Consider the following 20,425-nt stretch of genomic DNA (forward strand, 5'->3'; position numbering starts at 1 on the left):
CTCATTTCTTTTTTCTTTTCTCACACTGATATCTGTAACACGTGGGTCTTACAACTATTGATAGGATTTCCATATCTGCTTGTATTTGGGGATTTGTGAAGATACCATTTCACCTAGTTTTGTGACATGTTGCCATGGGATTTTGATTTTTTTGTGTAGTTGCTCTGGTTTTATGTGGGAATTTCCAGAGTTCCTTAGACCAACTTCTTCTAATAATACAACTAAGGTTTTAACTATTAGAGTTTGGCTATTTGAGAAATTGGTTGGCTATTAATTCCTTGAGTCTGTACTGTTGGATAAACTGGGTAGGAAAGAAAAGGAGGAAGACATTTTGAGCCAAAGAAAATAGTTTATTTTATTTTATTAAAGTTTTGTTTATTTGGAAGGCAGAGTTACAGAGAGGCAGAGAGAGGTCTGCTGGTTCCCTCCCCAAATGGCTGCAGTGGCTGGAGTTCGGCCATTCTGAAGCCAGGAGCCTGGAGCTTCTTCCTAGTCTCCCACGTGGATGCAGGAGCCCAAGGATTTGGGCATCTTCTGCTGCTTTCCCAGACCATAGCAGAGAGCTGGATCAGAAGTAGAGTAGCTGGGACTCAAACCAGTGCCCATATGGGATACCAGCACTGCAAGCAGAAGCTTTACCTGCTAGGCCACAGTGCTGGCCCCCCGAAAGAAGACATTTTAAAATGAAAAGTCACTGAAGCTCTATTTTTCTTTTATTTAAACTTTATCAAATTGTGTAGTCCCATGAGATAAAAAAAAAAAAAATCTGAAGGATCAAGTGAGTAACAATGATCAAGGGATCGGAGTTTCCATCCTGGAGTCTATTAGTATGCATTTTAGAATGTTAATTACCTATATGGCTTCAGACAACTTACTTTTCCACTTTGAACATTGTCCTGAATTCTGCCTTTATTTGTCCCCTCTTGCAGTTAGAATTTTTTAAAAGAGCTTTTCTTCAAATGAATTTTGTTCACATGAGCTTCTTTAGCTATTACTGTATATCCAGCCTGCTTCTTTAGTTGTAAATGCTACTAATGGGATTTTGTCTTGCTATCTAATTATTCTGCTTTTACATGGGGATTCAGAAATACAGAAACTCTGCTTCTATTACCACCTCTATCTTCCATAAGTCCTTGAAGTAGTAGTGTTTTTAAATGCTTTGAAGGAGCAGTTGATAGAATTTATGAGTGGGTATGAGAGGTTAGAAAAAGCTGCCAAGCATGACTCCATTAAACACACATACACACAAATGCCTAGAGTAGTGGAGTTGCCATTTATTAGTTAAGGAAGACTATGGGAGTAGTTGTTTATGGGGGAAAATCAGGAGTTTGGTTTGAGATATCCAGATGGTGAATGTGAAGTAGGCGATTGAACATCTACATTAGGAGTTGATGACAGAGGTTCACATTGGTGATAGATACTTGGGAGTCATCAGCATGGAGGTAGATTTAGAGCCATTACCACAGGAATGAGTCTAATGAGGGAAAAGAGGCCCAAGGACAGAGTCCTGCAGCATTTAGAAGTTTGCAGATGAGGAAGAATTGGCAAAGGAGACTTAGCAGTAAGAGCCACTGTGTAGGCCCTCTTACATCAGCTGTATTTCAAGAAAGTAGTTTTTTCTGGAAATCGGGGTGGGGGATTTCTGGGACAGAGTGATCAAAGATGTTAAACGTGGGAGACCCGAAAGAAGCTCCTAGCTCCTGGCTTCGGGTTGGCACAGCTCTGGCCATACGGCCACCTGGAGAGTGGACCATCAAATGGAAGACCTCTCTCTCTCTCTCTTTGCCTCTCCTTCTCTCTCTGTGTAACTCTGACTTTCAAATAAAATAAATAAATCTTTAAAAAAAAAAAAGATGTTAAACAGGAATAGATGTTAAGCCTAGTGGTTAAGATGCCTGCAACAAACATTGGAGTGACTAGGTTTGCTACTAGATCCATCTCTTGGCTCCAGGTTCCCACCAGCACAGACCCTGAGAGGCAGCAGTGATGGTTCAAATAGTTGGGTTCCTGCAACCCACATGGGAGACTTGGGTTGCAATTCTGACTCCAGCCCTAGCCACTGTGGGCATTTGGGGAGTGAACCAACATATGAGAACTCTCCCTCCTCCTCCCCCTCCCCCCCCTCCCCCTTTCCACTCTCCTGCTTCTCCATAGGATATGAGTTGGGATGTTTTCTAATTGTCCCATTCTAACACCATCTGCCCGAAACAGTGTCAGATCTCATAGACTGAGGGCTCAGGTCTACACTCCACATGGCCATTCCCAAGCATGGACTATGGCCTGAACTCCTGACTGATTGGCTGTGAATCAGGATTTCCACAATTCCCAGCTTGGGTTCAATTGATTTGCCCAAGTGGCTATAGAACTCAGGGAAACACTTCTCTGAACATTTATTATAAAGGGTATTATCAAGGATACAAATGAATACAGCGAGATAGAAGAGATGCATAGGGTAACATATAGAAGAAGGGGCATGGAATCTCTAGACACACTGCCCTCCAAGAACTTACCATGTTCAGCTATTTTTTAGGGCTTTTTGAGTCTTTCATTGTTAACACAGTTGATTACATCACTGGCCATTGATGATCAGCTTAGCCTTCGGCCTCTTTTCCCTCTCCAGAGGCTGGAGGATGTGGCTGAGCTTCCCAACCTTCTAATTCTGCCTTGGTCTTCCTGGTGACCAGTCATTTCATTAGTATGTGAAAGATACTCCCATTACTCTAGAGATTGAAAGAATTTTGGGAACTGTATGTTAGGGAACTGGACAGAAGATGAAATACGTATTTCACAGTATCACAGCTATATATTGTTTAGCAGAGTGAGAGAGTAACCAGGCCAGGAAACTATATGTGATCCTTGGCTTTTGGTTAAGGTCCCAATAAGGTCACAAGCTCAAAGTGAGACTAGCCATCCTGGTAGTGGGGTTTGTCTTTGTTTTTGCCAGCTGTTCGGCCACTAGCTAAATGGCAACAGCATATTGATTTAGGCAGTTCCTTGCATATGCTACCTAATTGTTCTACCAATAACGTTTTGATAAATTTTTTACATATAAATGTTTTCACAAATCCATAAATCCTTAGGTTGCAAACTTAGAGATAGAATTGCTGCCCAGAGGAGTATGTTCATTTTTAGCTTATTCTTTTTTTTTTTTTTTTTTTTGACAGAGTGGACAGTGAGAGAGAGAGAGAAAGGTCTTCCGTTGCCGTTGGTTCACCCTCCAATGGCCGCCGCGGTCGGCGCGCTTCGGCCGGCACACCACGCTGATCCGATGGCAGGAGCCAGGAGCCAGGTGCTTTTCCTGGTCTCCCATTGGGTGCAGGGCCCAAGCACCTGGGCCATCCTCCACTGCACTCCCTGGCCACAGCAGAGAGCTGGCCTGGAAGAGGGGCAACCGGGACAGAATCCGGTGCCCCAACCGGGACTTGAACCCGGTGTGCCGGCGCCGCTAGGCGGAGGATTAGCCTAGTGAGCCGCGGCGCCGGCCTATTTTTAGCTTATTCTATAAAGAGCCAGATTGCCTCCAGAAAAGGATCTATCAGTTTAAACTCCCACTAATAGTAGTGTCAGTTTTCCCATGCCCATGCTCAAACCTGTATATTATTAAACAATTGAACATGTGTATTGTTAAATCTATGCTGATTTATTAGACAAAAGGTATAGAAACTCCTTACTCTGATAATTTTTTCACATTGTCTATTTTATGTTTGTTCTTTTGTGAGTTGTCTATTATGTTCTTTGTTCATTTTTCTTTAGAGACATGTATTTGTAAGAGCTCTTGATAAATTAATGGTAGTAATATAAATTAATGGTAGTAATTTTTTTTTTAATTTTATGTATTTATTTGAAAGGCTGAGTTAGAGGAAGAGACAGATCTTCCATCTGTTTGTTCGCTCCCCAAATGATCTCAACGGCTGGAGCTCAGCCAGGATGAAGTTCCATCCAACCTGGAACACCATCCAGGTGTCCCATGCGGGTGGCAGGGGCCCAAGTACTTGGACCATTTCTGCTGCTTTCCCAGGCGCATTAACAGGGAGCTGGATAACAAGTGGAGCATCTGCTGGTGTTACTGGTGGCGGCTTAACTGCTGTGCCACAGTGTTGGCAGTGATAGTAATCTTTTGACTGTCACACATACTGCAAGTTTTGTTTGCCTTTTATTTTGTTTTATTGTATAGAAATTAATCTTATACTATTAAAACTTTTTTATTTTTGCTTTTGCACATGTGCTTCGAAGAAACTTTTTCTATCTCACATTGTTACCTGTATTTTCTTTTAGTTTTATTTAAAACTTTTATTTATACACTCTTTTGTTATTTCCTAGTTGGATTCACAAATGTGTACCGTTTAAATTTTTAGAAATACATGTATTTTTTTTTAACAGCAAAGATTTGTGGGGAAGATGGACAAGTTGATCCCAACTGTTTCATTTTGGCACAGTCCATAGTCTTCAGTGCAATGGAGCAAGAGTAAGTGAGTTTTGTATTTTCACATTTGCGTTCTTGGGAAGTTGGGTTTGGCATTAGAAATGGACTTCACTCAACTAAAAACAAAATATCTTTGAATATTTAAGTATTTTGGATATTTTACAGAATCATAAGCAGGAACATATCAACTAAAACTATCATAGTTAATAGTTTGTTTGAAATGTAAATGATTTTTATTTTTAATGTTGTATTTCCTAAGTTAAAATAATTTGTTTTTAGTTTTGAAGTCATTTCAAGGTGATTGGGACTATCAAATAATGCATGTCTTCAGATGGATAGCTTAATTTGTTAGTTCATGCTTTAAGCTTTAGATTTATTGAAACTGCCTTCAAAGTGTTTTTAGATTGACTGCTGCATGCCCTTGAAAAAAATTGTCTGTATTCATTCTTTCATTTCATATTTATTAAAAGTATGCTTTATGTAAGATATGGTAGATACAGTACTTAAAGGAAGTTGTAGCCTAATAACAGAAATAGGACATGCTCTTTGGTTACTGTAATACAAGGTAGCATGTGTTAAATATCAGGGGGAGCTTACAAAGTCAGTAAGAGGTGGGAGAGATTACTTACAGGTAAAGAAATCAGAAATGACATCATGGAAAGTGAGGTGTAGCCTTGACCTAGGCTTTTAAGATACAATAGGGACAATATGGAAAGAGTCTGGTTTTCCCAGTGAAGCTCTTTCCTTGGTCATTGCCTCAAATTTTCCCTTTTTGTCCATGTGCAGGCACTTTAGTGAGTTTCTGCGAAGTCACCATTTCTGTAAATACCAGATTGAAGTGCTGACCAGTGGAACTGTTTACCTGGCTGACATCCTGTTCTGTGAGTCAGCCCTCTTTTATTTCTCTGAGGTAAATTCTACATTTCCTTTCACACTGTGTTAGAGCATTCCAGCTGCTAAACCCTAAATGCTGGGGGCCTGTTTATAGAAAATAACATAGAAGAGACAAATTGTTTCCAAAGAGATTTATTATTGTTTTAAGTTGTATCTAATGTAAAGAGTACTTTAATGGCATATTAGTCAGATGAAAAGTTACTATAACTCTGATTTTTGAAACACTCAGTTAAACTTCTTATAAGAGAGTCCACATGTCTTAATTATTTGGAGCTACTTTAAAAACCTCAGAATTTGACACTTTTGATTACAGTACACAAATAATTGCAGACTAGACTTTATAAGACAGACAGAAAGGTAGTACAGTTTTTCCCTACTCTCACGGTTTTCACCTCAGCTGCTCAATAGGATTGCTTCAGTGAAGCGTTTGCTACAACCAGTAAATATGTTCATCTCTTTGAGGCATAGTTTAGTGTAATGTTATGTGTTAGGTTTCAGCAAATGAAATTCTTTTGTTAAACAAACGACTAGTAAGTAGCAGTAACGAGGGTTACTAATCTCTCAAGGCAGTTACTTACACACTTGTATTCTGCCTCTTCACAAGAACACTGTTACTCAGTTGACTTGTCATCTTCACTCCCTTTTCTTTGCCAAATCAGCATTTATTCAGGCGAATGTCCTTATGGCTTGATAGAAACAATCAGGTTTGAAAGACTTGATTTGGTTAGTCTATCCTTTGTATGTTTGCCTGTGAGGAACTGCTGATAATTTTTAGTCCAGTTCACTAAAGTTTGCCTCCAACTGTGTGGTGGTTAATTTTTGCTAATTTGAGGTAGGAGGGAGGGGAGTTGTTTCTTCCTTAAAACAATTTTTTTTAGCTTTTCAGTCTCTAATGCCTGTACGTTGCTAACTAGCATTAACTGAAGAAGTAGATCTTTCTGTTTTTTGCTTATGTACTGCATTTTAATACTTAGGGCTTATAGATTGGAGGTTGTGAGAGAAATCTGTTTCTAACCTTAATTTCCCTTTTATGTTTTTCCTTCCTAGTACATGGAAAAAGAAGATGCAGTGAATATCTTACAGTTTTGGTTGGCAGCAGATAACTTCCAGTCTCAGCTTGCTGCCAAAAAGGGCCAGTATGATGGACAGGAGGCACAGAATGATGCCATGATTTTATATGACAAGTGAGTCTCGTTTTATAGGTAGATGGCTTTAGCATCTAGCAGATGTTTATTGAGCATTTGGTATATGTATGGAAATAAAAGTGAGTAAACTCAGTTTCTGCCATCCAGGAGCTCATGGGGGCAGCATAAAAGCTGTGCAGATGGTGCATTTAAAGCTTTTGGAGGCAGGGTGTCCTAGAACAAAAGTTTTTCTTGGGTTTATGTGTGGAAGATAGGCTGATGGTACGTGGTGCCCACAAAAGGTTTTGCAGAAGAAAAGTTTGGTTTGGATCCTCAAGAATGAATGGAATTTTCCTAACCAGAGAAGGCAAGAAACAACATCTTGGCAAAGTCACTGAAACAAGCAGTCACAAATCCTTGGAGAAATGTGGCACTTTGAAGCAGGTTGAGTTTGGATTAACAAAGGGGTAAGGAAGGTGAAACTAATTGGAATTAATTATAAAGACACTTCAACACCTGTGTATGGTATCTCTGTTGCAAATCTGCTCAGCCACCTTACTAAATGAGTAACAGTTTTTCATTAGTTTTAACTGAAAATGAGAGATTGGAAAAATCTCACAGTAAACAGAATTGAAAACATCTGGTTAGACAAGTGAAAAGACTATGGCCAGTTCTCTAACTTCTTCAACTCTGTAAAGAGAAGTAATGTGTTACTTGTAACTACAAGTGAGTGCTAAGGTGGTAACTTGATGATAGAGAAAAGCCCTTGATTTGTTAGAGTCTATTAGAAGGGAGATAAGAGCATCTAGGCCAGTGGTTCTTGAGCATGGAGGTGTGCAGGCTCACGTGTGGTCTGCATGAGACTCACCTGCGAGCTGGTTAAAAATAGTCTCCCAGTCTTCCCCTAAGAGATTCTGAGTCAGCAGGCTTGAGATGTGACCCAGGAATCTATTTTTGTAAGACATGCCAGAAAATTCTGATGAATAGCCAGATTAGGTATCTAGTCTGATTTCCCTGTCTTGTAGATAAGGAAAGTAAGGCCCAGGAAGATAGTGATTTTCTCAAAGTCACGGGGCATTAGTGGCAGAACTTAGACTGAAATGCAATTTTTAATGTTTTGTCCAGTGTTTAGTGTAACATATCTGTAGAAGATATTATACAAGAAACATTATGGCTATTAAAATAGCAAGAATTTACATTTATAAATTTAATGTGGGGTGCCTAAAAATTTATGAAGCAGTGTTTTCCAACTTACTTGCAACATGGGAGACTCACTTTTTGTTATCAAAATGCTGATTTTCAAAGAAGAGTTCTGGGGCAGTGCTGTGGGGCAGTGGGTTAAAGCCCTAATCTACAGTGCCAGAATCCCATATGGGTGCCTGTTTGAATCCCGGCTGCTCCACTTCGTATCCAGCTCCCTGCTAATGTGCCTGGGAAAGTGGCAGAGGATGGCCCAAGTTCATATGGGGAGTGAACCAACAGATGGAAGTTCCCCCCAACCCCCCAACACCGCTGTCCTTCCCTCTCTCCCTCCCTCCCTCTTTCTCTTTCCTCTCTGTTTCTCCCTCTGTATCTCTTTCAAATAAATAACTTTTTTTTTTTTTTTTTAAGAATATCCTTTATGCTTGAACAGAATAATAGCACTAGTAAGATCCTGGCTGGAGCTCACTCACCACACAGAGTGTGAGCAAAGACCTTGTTTTCCCACAGAATCTCATTTTCACTTTGAGAGCCGTTTGTAGATGAAGATTACTATAGCATATCCGACTAGCACTGGCATTTTTACAAGTTATTGTGCCACATTTGACCTTAAAAATCCCTGCTTGTTTTTATATTTTGTATATGCATCATTACAATCACCCATAAGTTTCTGTCATAGCCAGGAGATGGAAGCATATATTTTTCTTCCTTTAATGTTTCTTTTGTATTCATCAGAAGCTTTCCAAAATACTAGCTATATTATATCCCATCAAGGTAGAAATCTTTGAACAACTGCCATTCATCACTCCTTTTCCTTCCCACACTATATCCTCAGCAGCTCCTTTTCTCTCTGAATATACCACATCTGGGCACTTTTTCCTCAGTGCCATTTCATTTTGAATTTCTTCACATTCATTGCTTGTGCCTCATAGTTATGATGGTATGTTTTTACTGTAGCCTACACATTGATCTTTGTCTTACTTTCTTGTAACTTCATTTCTGTCCTCCAGGTACTGAATAGAGAATAAGTGTCCATTCAATATGTGACTGATTGGTTTCTTTACCTAAGTTGTAACTTGACCCCTCCAGCTCTTAAAAACCAGTAGAGTTGTCTGGGCAAGAGTGAGGATGATTGAAAGAAGAAGGAAACAAGTTGACACAGATATTTTTGGGGAAGTGGGAATGAATAAAGGTGATAGCAGGGCTGTTGTCACCCCGCTCTATGGTTCTGGGTCTGCAGGCTGAATCAAGGTGCCCCATGTTAGATTGTCTGTTTAAATGCCAAACATTGCTTCTACTCAGCTGTGGAATTTGGTTTTACTTTGGTTGTCTATCTGCCATAGGTACTTCTCCCTCCAAGCCACACATCCTCTTGGTTTTGATGATGTTGTCCGGTTAGAAATTGAATCCAACATCTGCAGAGAAGGTGGACCGCTCCCTAACTGTTTCACAACTCCATTACGTCAGGCCTGGACGACCATGGAGAAGGTAACCAAGAGCTTCGAAAGTATTAAACTGTAGCAGCTTTTACTGATGGAACCTGGAATATACAGCATGGCGAAAACCACACCTGCCAGGGCAATGGGAAGTTGAAGCAGTGCAGCATGGTGCTTAAAGCAGAACTTTGGGTCTGCATTGCTGTGTATTAATCTTAACCTTGTGGGTTCAGTGACCTCTGGCTACTGAATTCAGTGTTGAATGCAGTTTTTATGGCTACTTACCTCAAAATTATTCATTATTTATTTATCATTTTTATTAAAGAGAGAGATGGATATAAAGAGAATGCCTCCCATCTGCTGGTTCACTTTGCAGAGGCCCACAACAGCTAGGACTGGGCCAAGTCAAAACCATGATCCAGGAATGAAATCCAGATTTCACATGTTGGTGACAGGCACATATGTACTGGAGCCATCACCACCACCTCAGAGGGTCTGCATTACAGGAGCCAGAGCTAGTTATCAAACCCAGTCACTCTTCATTTAGGACATGGGTGTCTTTTTTCTTTTTCTTTTTTTCTTTTCTTTTAAGATTTATAGATTCACAGAGAGAGGTAGAGACAGAGAGAGAGATCTTCCATCTGCTGGTTCGCTCCCCAAATGACCTCAATGACTGGAACTAAGCTGATCCAAAGCCAGGAGCCAGGAGCTTCTTCTGGGTCTCCCATGTGGGTGCAGGGGCCCAGGGACTTGGGCCATCCTCTGCTGCTTTCCCAGGCAGGGGGCTGGATCAGAAGCGGAGCAGCCGGGACCCTAACTGGCAGTTATATGGGATGCTGGCACTGCAGGCTGGGGCTTCAACCTGCTGTGCCACAGCGCCGGCCCCAACATGGGCATCTTAACCAGCGTAACTGTTGGGCTAAATGCCCACCCCTCTCAAAAGTTATTTTGAGGGTTTAAATGACTTTATAAATGAAATGCTTCTTAATGTAGCGCCTTACATAATAAATATTAAATAATGTTAGCTGGGGCAGGTATTTGGCCTAGCAGTTAAGATGCCTGCATCCCATATCAAAGTATCTGGGTTTGATAACCAACTCTGACTTTTGACTCCAGCTTCCAGCTAATGTGGACTCTGAGAGTCAGCAGGTGGTGGCTCAAGTAGTTGGATCCCTGCCACCCATATCAGAGACCTGGATTCAGTTCCAGGCTCCCAGCTTTAGACGCCAGCCCATTGCAGGCACATGGGGGAGTGGATGGGAGCTCCCCATCTCTCTATCTCTGAAAAGAAAAAAATGGGTCTACTACTGCTATTATTATTATTATTATATCATTTAAAATTATCAGCAGTATAAGGGAAAGGTAATTTAGGAATTACCCAAATATTGTTGAAATTTGTGAATAGTTTGTTCTTCTAGTGAATTAGAGTAGATGTAACCAGGAATTTTACAGAGCCAAAACAAACCTTTCAGGTTATGTTGCTTATGTATGTCATGTGGATCCAGGTGGAAAAAGCTTAAGTAAGCATTGTTACATAATACCATACATAGAAATGGAATTTTAGGAATAAAAAGTTCTATATAAAAATCAAACCATTGAAAAGCTAGTAGTAAATAGCATTTCTATCCGCTATTACCTAGGGATAGTATTTTTTATTATTAAAGTTAAAATTTTTTCTAATTTTAGAGGAAAAGTCCAGATCTGCATCCTATAGAGAATATTAATTTTCTGAGTAATAAAACACATCAAAAGAGAAATAGTTCACCGCGATGTTCTTACCACCCATGTAGGAGACTGAGATGGAGTTCTTGGCTCTCAGTATTAGGCTGGCCTGGCCTACGCTTTGTGAGCATTTGGAGAATGAACCAAAAGGAGGAAGTTCTCTGTCATCCTGCCTTTCAGATAAATAAATCTTAAAAAAACAAGACCATGGTAGATACTGGGAAAAAGACATGAATGATTTATTCAACAGATACTTTTAATTATTTCTGTGCTACTTTTGGTTGTTACAGTGATAAACAGGAAGAAAATATAGTTTCTATGTTTCTGGAGCGTAGTCTATAAATGAAGGCACATACTAAATACAGATATAAATACTTCCAATTGTGTGCTAACTGCTGTGATGGGAAAACAGATCGTAATTGGAAATGCATATAATGAACATGGGAATTTATTCAACATCATTAATAATTAAGAGCAAATTGAAACATCTGTGTATCATTAGGCATTTATTTAACAATAATTAAAATACAATCTAATTTTGGAAAGCCTGTGTAGAAATGGATACTTTGATAAGTTGCTTGTGATACAAATTGGTAAAATTATTTTGAGAAGTAAAAGGCCATACATACCAAAGTTAGTCTGACCCAGCTTCCTGCTAATAAAGCTGTCTGAGAGGCAGTGGATGACAGCTGAAGTTCTTGGGCCCCTGCCACTCACATGAGAGACCTGGATGAAGTTCCTGGCTTTGGCCTGGCCAATTCCTGGCTTTTGCAGCCATTTGGGGAGTGAACCAATGGATTGAATCTCTCTCACTCTGCCTGTCAAATAAAATTAATAAATCTTAAAATGGAATTTTTAATATCAGCAATCATAATCCTTTTAATTTATCTTAAATTCAGTTCAAAGATAAAAACCAACATATGCACAAAGAAAGAAAAATCTGTTTACAGATTGTATACACTGTGTAACAATTTCTGCTCACCATTTATTAAATTTTTCTTAATTATTTTCATGTTATTTGAAATTATGACAGAGAGGGAGAAAGAGAGGGAGCTTCCATCTGCTGCTTTATTCCCTACGACAGCCAGGGCTGAGCTAAGCCAAAGTTAGGAGTCTTGAACTCATCTGGGTCTCCCATGTGGGTTGCAGGGATTGTATGCCACCTCTCAGGGTGCACATTAACAGGAAACTAGATTGGAAGCAGAGGAGCCTGGACGTGAACCATCTACTCCAGTATGGGATGCAGGCATCCTAATTCCTGTACCAAACACCTGCCTTTGCTCACTAGTATTATTAGCAAGTCTATATAATAGTTTCATGAGAAGTAATTTTTTAGGGGATAGGGAATGCAACAAAGTGGCACAGAGTAATTTTAGTTACAGTGCAAAACTATGTGCAAAGGGATAATGGAATATAACAAGAAGTAAAACGTTTGTGTTAACTAGTGAGGTATAGGTAAAGTTTATTTAAAGTTCAGTTACATTAGATTTCAACTTTAAAACAGTGGTTTTCCTATCTTTCAGGTCTTTTTGCCTGGCTTTTTGTCTAGCAATCTTTATTACAAATATTTGAATGACCTCATTCACTCAGTTCGAGGAGATGAATTTCTGGGAGGGAATGTTCCACCGACTGCTCATGGCCCTGCAGGCCCTTCTGATGAGTCTCACCCAGGTGGTTCTGACAGCTCCGCTTCTCAGGTATTGGTTGATACGCATCTGTTCTTAGAAGAAAGGGATACAGCTCGTCTTCCGAACACCAGTAACAGATGCTGTCTTTTTAAATTATAGAATTAAAAAAGAAAATTACTATACTCGTACATTCCAATCATAGTATTGTGGTGGTTGATGGTATCCTGTATTGTATTGTAAGATGTCCTAGTATTTTTTTTAGGCCATGATTCTGCTTGACACTGTGACTGTTTCTCCTAATAATGAAATAATGTGAAATACATTTATGGCCTCTGGAGAAATTATTTGAGAAATTTTAATGCAAAATTTAGGATGCTGTTTTTTTTTATGGGGTAATTGAGTGGATCTCTTAGGTTTCTTGATATTGTATTTCAAGACCTTTTGGGTTTATTTTGTGGGTTGCTTTTTATTTTTGTTTTTGAGGGAATGCTTTCATATATCAAACCTTACCCAGTTCCACCAAAATCATAGTAGTATATCCCCAAGACAGGAGATCTAAGGATACATTCACAAGTTAGCTGATTTTATTGAAGTCACACAGTAAATGCCACAGCATGAGATATTCCCCATTGAGTATACTTCATGATAAGCTTTATAATAGAGCATAATATTCTGATCACTGTTGACAAATAGCACATTGGGTTTTTTGATACTGGGCTTTGGATAAATTGTCTTGGTTTATCAGATAGTCCTGTTGGCCATCAACAGAGCTCTCCTGAGTACCCTTTCTTCCTGTTAAACTACCATGGGCAGTAGCCTGCTTAGTGTAATTGCCATTTTGTTTTCTGATATAAGCTAGACTGTCTTGTTTTTATTCAGGCAATTAAAATGTCTAGGTGCTAATAAAATATATTTATGTTTTGTTGAAATATACCTACAAAAAAGTGCATATATAACTAACTATATATGTACCTTGAAGAACAGAATTAATTCATATTACCTGCATTTAGATCAAGATAGAATATTACCAACGTGGCAGAAGCCCTCTTGGACTCCGTTCTACTCCTCGTCATTCCCCCCGACTAGCATGGCACTCTCCTGACTCTATGGCATACATTAGTGTTACATGTTCTGGTTTTTTTTTTTTTTTTTTTTTTATGATTTATTAATTTAGCTTCCATCTGCTGGTTAACTTCCCAAATGGCTTCAGTAGCTGGGGCTGGGCCAGACCAAAACCAGGAGCCTGGAAGAACTCCATCCAGATCTCCTAATAGGGTAGTAGGGCCCAAGTACTTGGGCCATCTTCCACTGCCTTCCCTGGCACATTAGCAGGGAGCTGGATTGGAATGGGAGCAACTGGGGCAGCCAAGACTGAACACCAGCACTCATGGGATGCCAGCATTGTAGGGCAGTGACTTAACCCACTGCACCACAACACAGGCCTCTTTTGTCTTTTCATAAGTGAAATCATAATTATCTATCCTTTTGTTTCCTTCTTTTGTACATCTTTATTTTGGTAATTCACATTTATAATGTATAATTCAGTAGCTTTACAGGGTATTCACAGAATTGACCTTTTTTTCCACTGCAAAAAGAAACCCCATTTATTTTAACTCCAAATCCCCCACTTCAGCCTTAGGCAACTGCTAATCTACTCTTTGTATATAGAGACAATACATTTGCCTGTTCTGAATGTTTTGTATAAATGGAACCTCATCATATGTGGTCTTTTCTAACTGAGTTCTTTTACTTAGAATCATGTTTTCAGGGTTCATCAATGTTTAGCTTGTTTCTGAACTTTATTCTTCTTTATAGCTGAATAAGATCTCATTGTCAGGATATACTATTTTTTTAATTATCAGTTGGTGGACATATGAGTGGTGTCCCCCTTTCTGCTGTTATCAGTAATAATGCTGTGAATGTGTGTGTACAGGGTTTTTGTGTAGATCCATGTTTTTATTTCATACCCAGGAGTAGAATTGCTGAGTCAAGTGATAACTTTTGTTTAACTTTTTGGGGAATTGCCAGACTCTTTTCCAGTGTAGCTGGATCATTTTACATTCTGACCAGCAGTATATTAAGTTCTACTTGCTCCACATTTCAATCACCAAAGCTTGTCTTGGTGATTATAGCTATCTCAGTAGGTATAAAATACTACATTGCTGAGGTTTTTTACTTGCATTTCCCTGATACCTAGTGATGGTGACTATGTTTCCATGTGTTTATTGACCTTTTTTCTATTGTTGGAGGAATATTTATTCAAATCCTTTGCCCACTTTTAAATTGGGCTGTGTTTATTATTGAGGTACAGGGTTCTTTATATATTCTGTATGTAAGTCCCTTATCAAATATATGATTTTCAAATATTTCCTTCATTCTTTGAGCTGTCATTTCACTATTGATAGAGTTCTTTGAAGCACACAGTTGTTAGTTTTTTTTTCCAGATTTATTTATTTATTTATTTGAAAGTCAGCATTACAGAGAGAGAAGGAGAGGCAGAGAGAGAGGTCTTCCATCTGCTGGTTCACTCCCCAGATGGCCACAACAGCTGGAGCTGCGCTCATCCAAAGCCAGGAACCAAGAGCTTCTTCCAGGTCTCCCATGTGGGTACAGGGGCCCAAGCACCTGGACCAAATTCTACTGCTTTCCTAGGTCATAGCAGAGAGCTGGATCGGAAGTGGAGCCCATATGGGATGCCAACACTGCAGGCAGCGGCTTTACCCACTATGCCACAGCGCTGGTCCCTCAGGTTGTTTTAGTAAAGTCTAGTTTATCTATTTTTGTTATTTGTGCTTTTGATATTACATCTAAGAAGCCTTTGCCAAGTTCCAGGATATTAAGATATGTCTTTATGTCCTTTCCTGAATGTTTTATAATTTTATTTTATACTAATGTTTATGATGAACTTTGAGTTAGTATTTATATATATTGTGAGGTGGATAGCCAACTTTTTTTTTCTCTTAAAAGATTTATTTATTTATTTGAAAGGCAGAGTAACTGAGAGAGAAAGAGAGAGAATCTTCAATCTATTAGTTCACTCCGCAAGTGGCTGCAACAGCCAGGGCTGGGCCAGACCGAATCCAGGAGCCAAGAGCTTCTTCCAGGACTCCCATGTGGGTGCAAGGGCCCAAGCAGTTGGGCCATCTTCTCCTGCCTAACCAGTCATTAGCAGGGAGCTGGATCAGAGTCCTGGAGCAGCCAGAATTTGAACTGACACCCACATGGGATGCCAGCATCCCAGGTAGTGGCTTTATATGCTGCACCACAACACCGGCCCACCGTTTCAGTTATTTCTACAGGTGAATAATACTCTATATCACATTCAGTTTATCCGTCCGTTAATGGGCAGTGTTAATTATGTGAAAAGTGCTGTTATGAATATTCATGTACAAGTTGTTTGAGTATGCATCAACATGCATATACCTCAGAATGGAAATGCTGTCATATGTTAATTCCTTGTTTAAATGTTTGGGAATTGCCAGACTGCTTGTTTGTTTATTTGAAAAGCAGAGCGATAGTAAGACAGGGAGAGCTACAAAGACAGGGATTGATTGATTGACTTCTGTGCACTGCTTTACTCCCCAAATAGCTACAGTGGCTGGGTTGGGCCAGGCTGAAGCCAGGAACCCCATGCTGGTCTCCAGCATGGATGGCAGGGGCCCACTTGGGCCATCTTCTGCTGCTTTCCCAGGAGCATTAGCAGGGGGCTGGATTGGAAACAGCAGCTGGGACTTGAACTGGTGCTCCAATATGGGTACCCCCACAGTGCAGCTCCCCCAGCTGTTTTCTACAGCAGCTGTACCATTTTATATACCCATCATTGGTGTATGAGAGTTCCTGTTTCTGTATGTGTTTTCCAGTGATTGTCATTTTACATTTTTTGTGATGATATCCATCCTTCTTGGTGTGAAGTGGCACCTCTTTAAAAGTTTTGATTTTTCCTTTTGGTTTGTATTTCCCTGATGCCTAATGATACTAGTATCATATGCTTGTGGGCTACTTCTATATCTTCACTGAAGAAATGTCTATTCAGACCTTTTGCCCATTTTAAAAATTGAGTCTGCGGACCAGCGCCGTGGCGTAGCGGGTAAAGCCACTGCCACAACGACCACCGTTGTGCCGATCTGAAGCCAGGAGCCAGGACCTCCTCCGGGTCTCCCATGTGGGTGCAGGGGCCCAAGGACTTGGGCCATCCTCTACTGCTTTCCTAGGCCATAGCAGAGAGCTGGATCGGAAGTGAAGCAGCCAGGACTGGAACCGGTGCCCATATGGGATGCTGGCACTGCAGGCGGTGGCTTTACCCACTACACCACAGCGCTGGCCCCGTTAGTGTCCTTTGAAGCATAAATTTTTTTATTTTCAATGAAATCTAGTTTGTCTATTTTACTGTTTTTGCAGCTACTTTTGGTGTCTTGTCTTAAGAGTCATTACCAAACCTAGGATAATGAAGATTTACAAATTTCTATATTTACTTGAAGAGTTTTAGGTCTTTGGCCCATTTTGAGTTGGTTTTGCATATTGTATAAGATAGGGATCCAACTTCATTCTTCATCTGAATAAACAGATGTTTCATCACCATTTACTAGAAAAACGGTGTTTTTTTTTTGTTTTTTTTTTTGTTTTTTTTTTTTGTTTTTTTTTTTTACCATTGAATGGTGTTGCCATCCTTGCTGAAAATCATTGACTGTAGATGTATGGGTTTATTTCTGGACTATTCCATTGATCTGTGTGTCCTTCCCTACACCGGTACCACATTGTTCTAATTATTAAGCTTTGCCTTTAAGTTTTGAAATCAGAAAGTGTTTGTCCTCTGATTTGTTCTTTTCATTTCCAATATTATTTTGGCTATTCTTGGTTCCTTACAATTCCACATGAACTTTTTGAACATTTTGATCAGGATTGCATTATTGCATTGACTCTGAATTGCCTTTGTGAGTTTTGTCATCTTAGATGTTAAGTTTTCTAGACCATGAATGCAGTATAAGTTTTTCTTTCTGTCCTTAATTTTGTTCAGCAATATTTATAATTTTTGTCATGTAAGTCTTGAATTTTCTTAGGTCAGTCAATCCTAAATTTAAAAAAATTAAAATTATGTGAGAGAGATAGCAGTTGTTAGGAAGACAGACATGGGCAGGCAGAGCTCCCATCAGCTGGCTGGGTCACTCCCCAAATGCTCACAAAGGCCAGGATTGGGCCAGGCAAAAGCCAGAGCCAAAAACTCAGTCTAGGTCTCCCACATGGGTGGCAGGGACCCAACTACTTGAGCCTCTCAAGATGTGCATTAGCAGGAAACTGGAATTGGGAGTGGAGCAGAGACTTGAACCCAGGGAGTCAATATGGGATATGAACGTCCCAGCCAGTATCATAACTGCTAGATCAAATGCCTGCCCATCTGTGTTTAATTTCTAATGTTTTTATTGAGATGTTTATATCTGATGTTTCTGATGTGTGTATTGATAAAATTTGTTTATTTTCACTTTCAGTGTATTCATTGATAGTGCATAGAAACGGAGTGATTTTTGTTTGTTGATTTTGTACCCTCAACTTTGTTGTTTGATTTGTTAGCTCTAATAGTTTTCTTGTGAATTCTTTAGGATTTTCTATATGAACTCCTCACATCTGCAAATAGTGATAATTTTCTTCCTGTCTACTTCGGATGCCTTGTATTTATTTTCTTGATTGATTGTTCTGGCTCAAACTTCTAGTATGATGTTGACTATAAGTGGCTTAAGTAGGTATCTTTGTCTTTTTGTTCCTTACCTCACAGGGTGAGCTTTCAGTGTTTTACCATTCAGTATGATGCTAGGTTTGTGTTTTTGTAAATGAACTTTTTTTTTTTTTCTCACGAAAGATGTTGGGTTTGGTCAGATGTTCTTTCTGTGTCAATCAAAATGATCTTATAGGTTACAGTTATTAATATGTATTGTATTAATTGATTTTTAAATGTTAAACCAACCTTGCATTCTTGGGTTGATCTCAGGATGTGTGCATTCACTTTACTAGTATTTTGTTGAAGCTGTTGTATAATCATAAGATAGTACTTGTACTTACACTCACTAAGAGATTGTGGTCTGTAGTTTTCTTGCAATTTCTGGTTTGGGTATCTGAGTAGCAATGGCCCAATAGAGTTATCTGGGAAGTATTCCCTTTGCTTTTTTCTAGTGCCTTTCTTTTTGATTTGACTATGTGTCTTGGAGAATGTCCCTTTTTAGCAGATAAAGAGAGCCCCTTTCGCCGTAGAGTGTACTATAATCTGTGTTTAGTTATATTGTTTATTTAAGCTGTGCCTTAGTTATACATGTTAAGCTTATTCCTCTTTTGCTATTTCAAATAATGCTGCAATGAATAATCTTATATGTCATTTTTGCATTAGTGGTGATACTATCTATAATCGAATTTCTAGAAGTGGAATTTCTGGGTCAGCCCATAGCTCTGTATTTCATGAAAATTCCAATTCTGACTTGCCTTTTTGTGGGGGTGAGGAGTAGGAGGTAGAATGCTGGAGGGGAACATGCTGTACTCAGCTAGTCATTTTGGAAGGAGTTATTTAGCTTCTTTTTTGCCTCACTGAGAATCAAAAATATTCATGTTTACTCTGCAAAATTGGGCTTTACATTTATTAACCAGGATATATACCCCTGAGTACTTGCACACTGGGGGAAGATATCTGGGAGAACAGCACATTTGTTGGGACATAGGTCATTAAGGAAATGGACATATTTGGCATGCTAATGCTTATTTTATACAGTTTAATACTGTGCTTTCCTCTGGTGGTTAAAATTTGAGAATTATTGTTATAATTTCAGAATTATTGCCATTAAACATCTCAGTAATGATGGGGTTAAGGGAAAATTTGTGTGCTTCAAACTCTAAAGAACAAACACAGCACTGTTTTATTTCCTCATTAACAATCTGTTAATTTTATAATTTCTCTTGTAGTCCAGTGTGAAAAAAGCCAGTATTAAAATCCTGAAAAATTTTGATGAAGCAATAATTGTGGATGCTGCAAGTCTGGATCCAGAGTCTTTGTATCAGCGGACATACGCAGGGTAAGCTTAGCTCATGTCTTGGATTTTTACAAGTCTAAAGAATTTTTCATCTTTTAAAAATTTTAATTAAATGCTAATTTTTGTTACTAATTTTTTGCTTAGCACTTCCATATACACTGTAGTGTATGTGGTGGTTGGGAATAAAGTCTCTAGAGTGACTTCTGCATTTCCTCATGGCTGTCACTTCTTCCATCTATAAAACAAGAATACTATTAATGGATTAAATTAGATAATACTTAGATATTTTAATATTTAAAATATTCTCTGATACCTAATAAGCACTCCATAGGTATCATTACCGTCATTAGTCCACCACGATGTACAATTTTTGAGTGTCTTGTTTATATAGTATATTTTAGGTTGTTTCTTGGACATTTAATTTGATTTCACATCTTAAGCTATTTTCGTTTCAGTCTTCAAAATAAAAATAAAAATAAAAGAGTGGTAACATCATTTATTGTGGACTGCATAATTTCAGGCTTGGACAATGGAATAAAAGATTCTTTCATATTTAAGAATTAACTAGGTTGTTCCTTTAATCCTGTAACAAAAAGACAGTGATACATAGAATATGCCACCTAGTAAAATTTACCACAGATCAAAGCACAAAACCACCTCCTCTTTCCCAAAAGTGAGTTGATTAACGTGAAGCCTGTGTGAAGAGGTGTTTTTTTTTGTTTTTTGTTTGTTTTTTAATTTATTTGACAGAGTTAGTGAGAGAGAGAGAAAGGTCTTTGTTCCGTTGGTTCACCCTCCAAATGGCCGCTACGGCTGGAGCTATGCCGATCCAAAGCCAGGAGCCAGGTGCCTCCTCCTGGTCTCCCATGCAGGTGCAGGGGCCCAAGCACATGGGCCATCCTCCGCTGCCTTCCCGGGCCACAGCAGAGAGCTGGACTGGAAGAGGAGCAACCGGGACTAGAACCCAGTGCCCATATGGGATGCTGGTGCC

The 20,425-nt window shown here is 39.2% G+C and overlaps 1 protein-coding gene across 2 annotated transcripts in view; it reads left to right on the forward strand.

The window, feature by feature from the left end:
* AKAP10 (A-kinase anchoring protein 10) overlaps window positions 1-20,425 on the forward strand; it is a 91,324-nt gene that overhangs the window by 47,376 nt on the left and 23,523 nt on the right. For both annotated transcript variants that reach the window (XM_008270672.4, XM_008270671.4), the window contains exons 6-11: window positions 4,381-4,465; window positions 5,210-5,333; window positions 6,365-6,501; window positions 8,985-9,129; window positions 12,323-12,496; window positions 19,367-19,476. In XM_008270672.4, coding sequence (XP_008268894.2) covers window positions 4,381-4,465; window positions 5,210-5,333; window positions 6,365-6,501; window positions 8,985-9,129; window positions 12,323-12,496; window positions 19,367-19,476 — 775 coding nt within the window. The remainder of the gene's footprint in view (window positions 1-4,380; window positions 4,466-5,209; window positions 5,334-6,364; window positions 6,502-8,984; window positions 9,130-12,322; window positions 12,497-19,366; window positions 19,477-20,425) is intronic.

This window comes from Oryctolagus cuniculus, chromosome 17, assembly GCF_964237555.1.
Source record: "Oryctolagus cuniculus chromosome 17, mOryCun1.1, whole genome shotgun sequence".
Classification (NCBI taxonomy): Eukaryota; Metazoa; Chordata; class Mammalia; order Lagomorpha; family Leporidae; genus Oryctolagus; species Oryctolagus cuniculus.